This window comes from Prenolepis imparis, unplaced genomic scaffold (assembly GCF_030444845.1).
Source record: "Prenolepis imparis isolate NDT839.2.m4 unplaced genomic scaffold, iyPreImpa1.0 SCAF_9, whole genome shotgun sequence".
Taxonomy (NCBI): domain Eukaryota; kingdom Metazoa; phylum Arthropoda; class Insecta; order Hymenoptera; family Formicidae; genus Prenolepis; species Prenolepis imparis.
The window spans coordinates 7,157,245-7,169,270 of NW_028141167.1; the positions used below are offsets into that span (position 1 = coordinate 7,157,245).

Sequence of the window (12,026 nt, forward strand, 5' to 3'; positions counted from 1 at the left end):
TATATCTCTATTTTATTATGATAAAGAATAAATAACAACGGATAAGAATTTTAAAAAGTTTTAAAAAGTTTAAAAAATTTTAAAACACAAATATAAGCACAAATATAAATATAATTTTACGTTATCAAAAAAATGTATGTTTTACGTTATTAAAAAATGATATTGCGCTTTACATACTCATAGATTTCTGCACACACATATACAAGTATTGTATAGTGAAATATCAGGAGTCAACAACCCTGTCTTACTCTGTTATTATCAAATAAGTTTCTTTGCACAGCATTAATCCTCTTTTGACTTTCAGCAGAAATACTGTCTCTCACTATATGATAAAAGAATTATGACTAGATCTGCATGCAACCCCTACAAAAGTTTTCAATACACGCAATGTTAGCCATCTGCTTGACGTGGCTTTTCAGTCTCTCTACGCAGGCGCACGCGAACTATAAATTATGCTTTTGTCCAACAAAGGATATGCTGTGGTCAGTGGCGAACAAACACGCATTGTTTCAACATTACAGAAATGTTGCGTGCGACTTTATTACATAGTATCGTGCTACAAAATTAAGATATTTAGGGATTATAGAAGTTATAGAATTAATCCCAACATGATTGTCAACAAGTATTATGAAAACGATATAAAGTACACCTTCGAGATAAATCGCTTCTTTTTTCGTCTAATAGGAATCTGGCCGTTCGCGCGCAAAAATTCCTTTCTTCCCGAGATAGTGGAGACAGTTCCGTTGGTCATCGCATGTTTTGCTCTTCTTTTTTGTGAATTAGTGCCGACCACGATCTACGTATTTATAGTCTTGAAAGACATTCGTTTGAGACTTAAAGTTTTGGGCAGTGTGCTATTCACAATGGTGACGACTATCAAGTACGGTTACATGTTGCTTTACAAGAATCAAATTAGAAATTGTTTGAAGCTGGTTGATGAAGACTGGCGAAACATCGTCGACCCGAGTTCTCGCATTTCGATGGTCGATTCAGTAAGAATTGGCAGACGTTTAGTTATAATGTGCGCCGTATTTGTGTACATGACCGGAGTAGCTCTACGAGTTATCATGCCGCTGTCAAGTGGAAAGATCGTCACTTCTCAGAATATTACGATTAGACCTCTGCCATCCGTGGCGCATTTCGTTATCTTTGATGTGCAACGTAGTCCCGCTTACGAAATCGTTTTTTTCCTACAATCTTTTTCGGGAGTTGTAAGGTACACAGTTACGATAATAACTTTTGGCTTCATTACCCTCTGTGTGACGCATTTTTGCGCGCAGCTGGATATACTAGTGACATTAATAAATAATTTTGTAAATGAGCACCAAGAAGAACATTTGAACAAGAGATTGGCTATTCTCGTGGAACATCAAATTAAGACACGGAAGTGAGTTTTTCTTTCCTCATATTTATATAATTTTTCGATGATTTTGTTAATATTCAAATCTCATATATTCATTAGAAAGAAAGAGAGAGGGAGAGAGAATATGTATTCTATAATTTAATACATGACAATATATAAAATGGCTATATGATAAAATTTATCAAAAATGATTAATATTTTTCGTTTAAGAATAATATTTGCAATTCTCTCGTGTAAATTTCAGTTTTTTACGCTTGGTACAGAATGCTACACAATATCCAAGTTTAATAGAAATTCTAGGATCTAGCATATTCATATGCCTTGCAGGATATTACATTATGATGGTGCGCAAACGTTTATGTAATAACAAATTTTAAGAAAATTTAGATAGATATGATACGATGTTTGATAAAAAACTTTGTAATATTCTAAGTAATATTAAGACATCTGCTCAATTTACAGGAATGGCAAGATCATAATACTGTACGTTTATGCTCATATATTATTACATTAATGATGCTTTTATTCAACGTAGTTATTTATTGCTACATGGGCGAACAAGTCATCGAACAAGTATGTATTTCCGAGTTGTAGTTTTGTTATGGTTGAAAAAAATAATCGTAAAGTATTTAACAGATAATGAAACGGAATATGTGCCACATATTATCTTCTTTTCAATTTTATTTCTGATGCATATAACTAATTAATAAAATTAGGAAAAGAAAATAGCATTAACAGTGTGTACATTAGAATGGTATCGTCTTCCGAATGAAAAAGCGAAAGCATTGATTTTAATCATGGCCATCTCGCACACTTCACTAACACTAAAAGCAGGAAAATTTATCGATCTTTCTCTCAAAACGTTCGGCAATGTAAGTAACAATTATCTTTTTAAGATGTATAATGAATACCGTCATCATTATTAATAATAAAAACATTTTTTGAAAAAGAAAAAGAAGAAGTGATTAATATATGTACATATATAGAAATATATTCATTTTAGGTTGTTAAGATGTCAGTGACATATTTAAATCTTCTTCGATCATTCGAATGAATCCTAAGAATTAGTCATGCATATATAGAGTAGCAATAAAAAATTAGATTTTAAATAAAAGTAGTAATATAAAAAGAGTACTCATATAATGCAATTAATGACTCTCTATTTTATACATCTGTTCTGGATAAGCTTCAAGAAGTTGAAGGATTAAACGATTTGTTCACTCGAGTCAATAATAAAGAAATATCATTTTCTATTTCTTACCATATACATCAAGATTTTTTCTACAAAGCGATGAATATGTTTAGATAAAAAACACATCACAAAATTCATCCAAAAATATAAGAAAATAAATATTAATTAGCTATCTAACTATATAAAAGTTCACATTTTTTGACAATCTAAAAAAATATTTACTAATTCTTACTTGCTATTCAATTTTATTTAAATATTATATACACGTATAAACAATTTCGTATTTTTTAACTTTTAACAAATATTATCATCACCTATATCAAAACTATGATAACATTCAAGAAAAAAGTTCGGAAAAACACAATTGTTTTCCTGTTGCAAAGTTGAAGGGCGTATTAAAATACCTTCTGTAGAAAAAAAAAACAATCTCAGTTCTCGATCATTTCACTTGCAAACTTTATAGCTTTATGGCTATTTCCCTACTTTACATATCATTTGAATTCTTAAAGAGCGCAAGCGCAGCTTGATGGCAAGTTTACTTCGACGTCAGTTCTTCTTTTAACAATCAATCGTAATTCAGCTATCGTCTATATTTCACAGTATCCGCAGTAATTTGCTTGACAGTTGATATTTAAATGATTTCCTAAAATAATAATTGTGCGAGACCAAAATCCACAAAAAAAATGTCGTGTAACAAACATTATAAAGATGATATTGTATACATCACGCAATTAACACGTAACGTTCTAAGTGTGCTCGGGGTCTGGCCGTCTTCCAACAGAGCAAGATCTATTGGCGAAAAAATTTTCAAGTTTCTATTAATCTGTGTTTCCTACGCTTTTCTTTATTGCGTGCTGATTCCCGATATCCTCTTTTGGTTAATGGAGAAAAGAACACGTATCAGAATTCAAACATTTCCTATGCTTCTTTATTGTTTTATGGCCACGAGTAAATATGGTAATTTAATATTTCGCGAAAATATATCAAGTCAAACGATGTTTGAAGCATATTGAGGAAGATTGGAAGATTGTTACTAGCGCGGATGCACGAGATACAATGATCGAATCAGCGAGAACGGGAAGACGTTCGGTTGCACTTTGCGGAGCCTTCATGTACGGCAGCGGACTCTCCTTTCGATCGATCTTGCCGTTCGCTAAGGGAAAGATAGTTAACGCGCAGAATATTACGATCAAACCCTTGCCCTGTCCGGGTTACTTTTTTTCTTTTAATTCACAGACCAGTCCTACTTACGAAATGATTTTTGCGATGCAGTTCTTATCAGGTTTAGTTACTTATTCGATCACAACGGGCGCGTGTGGCCTCGCAGCCGTGTTCGTGATGCATGCTTGTGGTCAACTAAGAATTTTGATAGACTTGATGCGACGTCTTGTTGAGGACTAATGGCAAAAAAAGCAAGAAGTGGATAGAAGACTGGCTGAAGTGGTAGAGCACCAAATAAGAATACGAAAGTAAGTTCTTAATTTGTAAGTCTTACTAAATATATATCATTATAAAAATAATTGATCGCTGATCAACAATTAATATCGCATTTAATATGTGGAATGTAATTTTTAATTCTATTAGCTTATTTTATAAAAGTATCGATTTAATACATATATCATAGTCAATATATTTCACAGTTTTTTGCGATTAGTGGAACATACTCTGCAACAAATATGTTTGATAGAATTGATGGGGTGTACGATAATTGTTTGCAATTTAGGATATTGCATAATAGTGGTTTGTAATTTATTCTACTTTCTTTAATAACAAAATATAAACATATTTTTTTACCTATTTAATAAAATGTAAAAATAAAAATTGTAAAAGTATTGAAACAATTGATCAAAATAGTGATTTTTCTTTTATATTTTTCATATTAAAAAGGCGTTTATGTAAAAAGTGCAATATTTATAGGAATGGGAGAGAAGCAATACAATAGCTACGTACTCTTATTTTATGTCGCTTACGTCTATGCTAATAAATGTGTTTATGTTCTGTTATACCGGTGAACAACTCACAACTCAGGTATATTCGCATTATAATTTTTATTAAATTTACTATATAATCATAATGTTTAATATTATTTTTGTTATTTTATAAATTATTATTTTTATCTGTTATAGAAATAATTCTCGAAATCATAAAAATGTAACGAAAATATTTCAATTTTCGAAATAACTCTTAAGTGTATGAAATATGTTGCTACAATAAATTAAATATTAATATCTTTATCTATAATAGGCGGAGAAAGTGGCTAATACATCGTGCGAGCTTGAGTGGTATCGTCTTCCGGATAAAAAAGCACGCGGGATTGTATTAGTGATGATTATGTCTAACTTGCCTACAAAAATCACCGCTGGAAAGATCATGGACCTGTCACTTAAAACGTTTGGTGATGTATGGAGATATGTTTAAACAAACTTATTAGCTTGTGATGTATATGTGTAAATGTGTGTATGTGTGGGTGTGTATGTGTGCGTGAATATATTTATATTATATGCTATAATTATTTTTCGTTCTGTTAAACTAGCGCGAATGGACAATTGATTTGTTTTAGGTTGTTAAAACAGCTGTGACATATTTTAATATGCTTCGAAATGTAACTGATTGAATATTTCAGTTCGAATCATCGAAATAATTTAAGCTACATATCGTGTCAACAATATCGTATCGTATGTAAAATTATATGTAACATTACAATAATTAGAGCCAATGTATATACACATACAAGATATATGTTTTTAATTTTGAATATATTCTTGTATAATTATAATTGTAAAATTTTTTTCGTGAAAGCTTGAATAATTTTCCAACATTGTTTACAAACAAAAATAAGCAGTGTTTAAATACTCAAAGCATTGCATCAATTCATCATTATTCTTTATCGATCATTATATATATATAAACCTATTTTAATATTTTAAATATTTTGATTGAGGAACAACAATTGTGTAGTTATAGAAAATATTTTTCTTTTTTACTATTCAGGATATAATCATGCGACAAGCAAAATTGCTTTGGATATTTTATTATCAACAATCGTATTATGTTCACACTGATATCATCAACAAGTTTCTTCATTCATAGAACATCAATTTTTGTTGACTTCCAACAAGAGAACTTTCTCTCCCTATGACAAAGCGCATTCATAAATAAATCTGCGTGCAACCCCTTTCGATTCCTTTTAAAAGTTTTGTACGTACAATATTAGCTATTCGCTTGACGTGGCTTTTCAGTCCTTGTAACACGTAAGTACATGTAATGAGTTACTTTTACATCCGGGGCAAAGAATATTCATTAAATGAATAACATTATTAACTCTTTTCAAATTGTCAAAATAAGCAATTTCAATTTCAGTTTCTTATGAAATAAGCATAACGAAAGAATCAATTAAACACAAACATATCGCGGTATATATATATAATAAATGAAAATAATAATATCAAATAATTGACAGATTTGCAATTATACATTGTATAAAATATACTTTACAAATAAATTTTAACATATTTAAAGTTAATTATAAATTGATAACACATAATATTAAATACTAATAACATAAATAATTATGGTTAATTGATTAATGTTTTAATTTAAAATTAAGAAATTTACAAAAAATAAAATTTATTAGTATAACTCCTTTTAAGAGATTCATATATAAAAGTACTTTTGTAAAATATAATCAAAATGATCATTTCTTGATCAATGTGCACACAATCGCGCGCAAGTATAGAAAGGAGGAAAATTAAATATTATGATTTTCTTGATCGCGCGCGGTCAAAAGTCAATAAACGCAGACGAGTAAGAATACTTTTCATGGAACACCATCTCGTCCCTTGGCGAGTAACTTTTTATGAACTTTACTTTTCTATTTCTTTTCCTCACGCAACGTTTAAATGTTTCAAACGCGCAAGCGCATGCGAGAATTGAGTTGACTTTATGATCAGATTTGTCTTTCAACGATCAGTCGTGATTCCGCTCGCGTCCAGGTTTCGTATTAAGCGTAAGCTTGCGCGATAAAGAGTCCGAAATAACACATTTAAAATTAATCGAAAGAAATGCCACAAAACAAAGGTTATCAAGATGATATGTTATATATCACACAACCAACTCGTAACATTTTGCTCATACTTGGCGCCTGGCCTTCTATCGATCAAAAAAGATCCGTGTATTCGCAAGCTTGCAACTTCTTGTTAATTTGTATCACTTATACTCTTCTTTTCTCCGAGCTTATACCTGGTATCCTTTACTGGCTGATGGAGAAATCAACGCGCATTCGACTCCAGACGATTCCTCTTCTTCTTTACGACATCATGTCCGTCAGTCAATATGGCATCTTTATATTTCGGCGTGATCAGCTCAGACAATGTTTGAAGTATGTCGAGAAAGATTGGGAGGACATCATTAGTGCAAACACGCGCAATAGCATGCTGAAATCCGCGAAGATGGGCAAGCGTCTGGCTACAATTTGCGCAATTTTCATGTATAGTGGTGCCTTCACTTTTCGAACTATCCTACCGTTGTCCCAAGGGAAAATCGTGACCGATCAGAACATTACAATAAGACCCTTTGCTTGTCCGGGTTACTTTTTTTCTCTCGACGTGTACGTCAGTCCTGTTTATGAAATACTCTTTACAATCCAATGTGTGACAGGTATTCTTATGGTTTCGATCGTGATAAGTGCATCCGGCCTTACAGCGATTTTCGTGGTGCATGCCCGCGGCCAGTTAAAGATCTTGATCGATTTGATGAGAAGTTTCGTGCAGGAATCGTGGCAAGAGGAGCGTAAAGTGGATAAGAAGTTAGCTCAAATAGTCAAACATCAAATAAAAGTGCGCAAGTAAGTCCGCAATTTGTTTTTTATAAATTATTTGTGCCTCTTTATTTATTTATTAATGCCTTTTAATTAGTTAATTCAAAATATTAATTAACTAAATGTGTATCTATCAATAATGAACTTGTTGCTGGGTTGCCGTTAATAATTTTGTATCTTTGATTATTCTTTTTTTTCATTGATGCAGACAATATTAATTTTTTATGATAATTGCATTTCAGTTTTTTACGATTGGTACAGCACACTCTACAGGAAATATATTTGATAGAAATTATGGTGAATACGATAGCCATCTGTCTTTTATTATATTTTATGATAGTGGTTCGTAAGTTGATTAATTAATTTTAACAAAAAAGTAAATTAAATATTTGGGCATATACAAATAAAGAAATTAATAAATTAAATCATCACTCGTAATTTAAAATTCTGATTTGCTCTTATTAATACTAATTTCAAATTTTTATACGATGCATGTTTCAGAAACAAAGAGTTATTTAAAAATTTTCAATTAATCAATAATCAATCCGTTATATATGTATGTATAACATTTATATTTGTAGGATTGGCAAAGTAGGAATATTGCAGTTTTATGCACTTATTTGTTAAGCATTACGAACGTGATAACTCATATGTTTTTATTTTGTTATACCGGTGAACAACTTACTAGTCAGGTATGTTTTATTAACACGCTCAATTTTTAAAATAGACAGTCACAATAAAAATAATAATAAAAAAATCTCAATGTTCTAGAATTAAAAATTAAAAATTATTTATTACATAAATAAAGTTGCACTTTAAATTTTGAGAGAATATTTTATTAAAAGTTACACTATTATATATACGCTGAAATACTACATTTTTATGAAAACTTTTTATTAAAAATATAAAGAAAGTATTTAAAAAATGTATATTGCACTATCTTTGAAATAGCAAATAAAAATTTTATAAAAACAAATTTTATGGCCATTGCTACGTATGTGTAATAAATTAACAATAGGCGGAAAAGGTGGCCATTGCATCCTGCGGACTCGAGTGGTATCGTCTTCCGAACAGGAAAGCACGCAGCGTTGTATTATTAATGATTATGTCTAATGCGCCAACCAAGATCTCCGCTGGAAAATTTGTCGATTTGTCACTAAAGACATTTGGTGATGTAAGTAAAAAAATTAAAATCTCTAAAAAGTATGTGTGTGTGTATGTGTGTATATGTATGTGTTCAATTTGTTAAATCTGCCAAAAAACAAAGTTGCCAAAAATTAAAATTGTTGATAAAATCTTTTAAGCAATCGTCTTATCGTTTAATTATATAAATATTAAATAATGATATATATTACACAATGCTCTCTAAAAAAGGTTTCAACTAACATTTATATATACATTTTATGTTCATAAATATATATAAATGTTAGTTGAAATCTTTTTTAGAGAGCATTATGTAATATATATCATGGATATTAATTTTACTGAACAAATCTGCTATTTATAATTATAATAGAAGTATGACTTTTTATACTGACAATGAGAATTGATCAAAACAATGAGCAATTAAATATGTTTTAGGTCATGAAAACATCTGGAGCATATTTTAATATGCTCCGAAATGTAATCGAATAATGTAATAAATGTTTAAATTCTTATAATCGAGATTATGACGTAAATTATATATATTTGATATATTAATTATATATATATATATTGTATATATATATTCTGTGAATCAGTAATATTACATAAGTTAAATATAAAATTTTAATTATTTTATGTAGATATATATAATATAAAATACTTATCACACACATTTGAATATAAATACCTACATATTTTATTAAACAATTTATTATTTATTAACATGTATTTTTTTATTTACATCAGAAATAAATATTACTCTTTGTTATAAAATTTAAAAAAATATATTAATTGATACAGAATGTATAAACCAGAATATTTAACAAAATGCAATCGAAATTATTACTTCGTGATTGGAATTGCAATTTTTTTTAAAGTTATACAAGTTACGATATAGGAAGATACAAAGAGATAAACATAATTATTTTCCTAGTTGTTACAATGGGAGATGAACGCGTTCGCGTACAGATAAAAATACTTTTCATAACATGGCAGATAGTCGCGTCCCTCGAACAATTGCATTTGCAAACTTTTTATCGCTACTATCTCTCTGCCTCACATAACATTTGAATTTTTAATGCGCGCAAGCGCAAGCGAGTTTACTTTATGATCAACTTTTCTCTCTTCGACGATCAGTCGAGATTCAGCTCGCTTGTAGATTCCGCATTACTCGTAGGAAACTACGTATCGAATGAAGTCCAAGAGTATCGTAAAGCATTCTGCAAAATACATAGAAAGATGTCAGGTAAAGAGGATTGCCATCACAATATCATGTACATCACGCAACCAACTCGCAACATTATGCAGGCGCTCGGTGTCTGGCCTTCCATCGGTAGAGAAAAATCCATTTGCAAGAAGATTTATAAGCTCCTGCTAATCTCCGTCTCTTACATTCTTCTTTCTTGTGATCTAATACCCGCTATCTTTTATTGGATAATGGAGAAAACGACGCGTGTTCGACTTCAGATAATCCCTGTTCTACTCTATAACTTCATGGCCGCAGGTCAATACGGCATCTTTATACTTCGCGATCATCAGATCAGGCAGTGCTTGAAGCACGTCGAAGACGATTGGAGAAATGTTATTAATGCTGATGCGCGCAGCATGATGCTCACATCCGCCAGAACTGGAAGACGACTGGTCGCCTTTTGCGGTGTCCTGATGTACGGCGGTGCTCTCACCTTTCGAACGATTCTGCCGTTGTCTCAGGGAACGTTTGTCACCGATGACAACATCACAATCAGATTATTGGCATGTCCGGGTTATTATTTTTCGATCGACGTGCAAGTCAGCCCCACTTACGAGATACTGTTCGTGATCCAGTGCCTATCCGGCTTAATTTCAGCCTCGATCGCGACGGGCGCATGTGGCTTCACAGCTATTTTTGTGGTGCACGCTTGTGGTCAGTTAAAGATCCTGATAAATCTGATGAAGAAACTCGTGGAGAAGCAGTGGCGAACGGAATACGAGGTGGATGACAAATTAGCTGAGGTAGTCGAACATCAAATAAGAGTACGCAAGTGAGTTTGTTTTTTTCATCGGTTTTCAATATTATAATTTTTTTGCGATTAATAGCTAGCTCTATTTTTCCGTATCGTCGCAATGTTTGCTCGGCATCATCGATAATAACATTTCAGTTTTTTGCGTTTGGTGCAGCAAACTCTGCACCATGTATGTTTGATGGAAATAATGGCAAACACGATAACCATCTGCGTTCTAGTATATCTTATGTTAATGGTTCGTAAGTGTGTCAATTCTATTCAATAGAAAAAGCGAATCGTATATGCTATAAAAATTATAAGCTACAAAGATTTATTGATACCTAAATAATTCAATCTTTGCACTCTTAAGTCATATTTTGAGCATAAAATTAATTCTTTTATAAAAAGACTATAAATTCGATTAAGTAATAATACTTGTTACGCAAATATTTTATTTATAGGAATGGCAAAGTAATAATGCAGCAGCTGTGTGTACTTATTTGTTATGTCTTACAAACGTAACAATTCACGTGTTCATGTTTTGTTATACCGGCGAACAGCTCACTCTACAGGTATATATTGATCTGTATTAATATCCACAAATAATACGTATATAATTTATTTCTCTATGAATAAAATTGACTTAAATTACTTAAAATGTTGAAAATAAATTTTATCCCATAGAAAAAAATTGGAAATATTTTGCACTATTTTTTATTACAATATTTTAATAATTGTTTTCATCATTTTCAATATTAATGACAGGCGGAGCAAGTAGCTACTACATCCTGCGAACTTGAATGGTATCGTCTTCCGGACAGAAAAGCACGCAGTATTGTGCTGCTGATGATCATGTCTAATACGCCGACCAAGATTTCCGCTGGGAAACTCATAGATTTATCACTCAAAACATTCGGCCACGTAAGTTAATTTTTAATTTTTTGCATTTTTCTCTTCGTATTTTCTCATATTTGTTTGCAAAATTACTATAGAATTGTTATGCATTATATATTTGCAAATATCGTTTTTTAAAGATTTACATAGAAAACATAATTATTCGTTCTATAAGATTTAATTCTATTCTTATAAATATATATCAGTTTTATGAAACATCTATAGTTTGCACTTTATTAATTTTCTTCTCTTCTAAAGAGTAACTTAGACGAATAAACAAATAAATGTTTTAGGTAATGAAAACAGCTGGTGCATATTTTAATATGTTACGAAGTATAACCGAATAAATTTCTAATTATCGAAATTGTAATGTAGGCTATATATGTGTAAAATCATATTTTGAAAATCAATAATATTTACGTATCAAATACCGAGAAAAGCTTAATGTGTGCGATATATCAATAATATTATATAATCCATATAAAACTTTATATTTTGTGTATAACATATCGATTAATAACAAATGATATAAAAGGCTTTGGCCCTGGCAAACACAATATTATAATTCTGAATAGCAAGTTATAAGACAAAAGAAAAGACAAAATTACGAATGATAATTTCCTGTTTACACAG

The 12,026-nt window shown here is 30.8% G+C and overlaps 3 protein-coding genes and 1 pseudogene across 6 annotated transcripts; all 4 read left to right on the forward strand.

The window, feature by feature from the left end:
• Window positions 1-160: 160 nt before the first annotated feature.
• LOC145940564 (odorant receptor 4-like) lies at window positions 161-2,737 on the forward strand. Of its 3 annotated transcripts, XM_083045881.1 has the most exons (5): window positions 161-1,387; window positions 1,608-1,707; window positions 1,826-1,936; window positions 2,080-2,235; window positions 2,367-2,737. In XM_083045881.1, the coding sequence occupies exons 1-5, from the start codon at window positions 453-455 to the stop codon at window positions 2,415-2,417; spliced, it is 1,353 nt and encodes a 450-aa protein (XP_082902007.1). In that variant the 5' UTR covers window positions 161-452; the 3' UTR covers window positions 2,418-2,737. The 3 variants fall into 3 exon arrangements, with proteins under 3 accessions (XP_082902007.1, XP_082902006.1, XP_082902008.1); XM_083045880.1 differs by lacking the exon at window positions 2,367-2,737 and having other exon boundaries at window positions 2,080-2,332; XM_083045882.1 differs by lacking the exon at window positions 2,367-2,737 and having other exon boundaries at window positions 2,000-2,208.
• A 122-nt stretch (window positions 2,738-2,859) lies between these two features.
• On the forward strand, window positions 2,860-5,263 carry LOC145940572 (4-vinylanisole receptor-like; annotated as a pseudogene). The gene is made up of 5 exons (XR_014426043.1): window positions 2,860-4,024; window positions 4,196-4,295; window positions 4,473-4,583; window positions 4,800-4,955; window positions 5,116-5,263. The product of XR_014426043.1 is annotated as a 4-vinylanisole receptor-like (transcript).
• Window positions 5,264-6,240: 977 nt separating this feature from the next.
• On the forward strand, window positions 6,241-9,045 carry LOC145940573 (odorant receptor 4-like). Its single transcript, XM_083045899.1, has 5 exons — window positions 6,241-7,398; window positions 7,614-7,713; window positions 7,953-8,063; window positions 8,390-8,545; window positions 8,953-9,045. Exons 1-5 carry the CDS (start codon window positions 6,617-6,619, stop codon window positions 9,004-9,006), a joined length of 1,203 nt encoding a protein of 400 aa, XP_082902025.1. The 5' UTR covers window positions 6,241-6,616; the 3' UTR covers window positions 9,007-9,045.
• A 670-nt stretch (window positions 9,046-9,715) lies between these two features.
• Window positions 9,716-11,768, forward strand: LOC145940591 (4-vinylanisole receptor-like). The gene is made up of 5 exons (XM_083045916.1): window positions 9,716-10,538; window positions 10,656-10,755; window positions 10,961-11,071; window positions 11,265-11,420; window positions 11,687-11,768. The coding sequence occupies exons 1-5, from the start codon at window positions 9,757-9,759 to the stop codon at window positions 11,738-11,740; spliced, it is 1,203 nt and encodes a 400-aa protein (XP_082902042.1). The 5' UTR covers window positions 9,716-9,756; the 3' UTR covers window positions 11,741-11,768.
• Window positions 11,769-12,026: the final 258 nt, after the last annotated feature.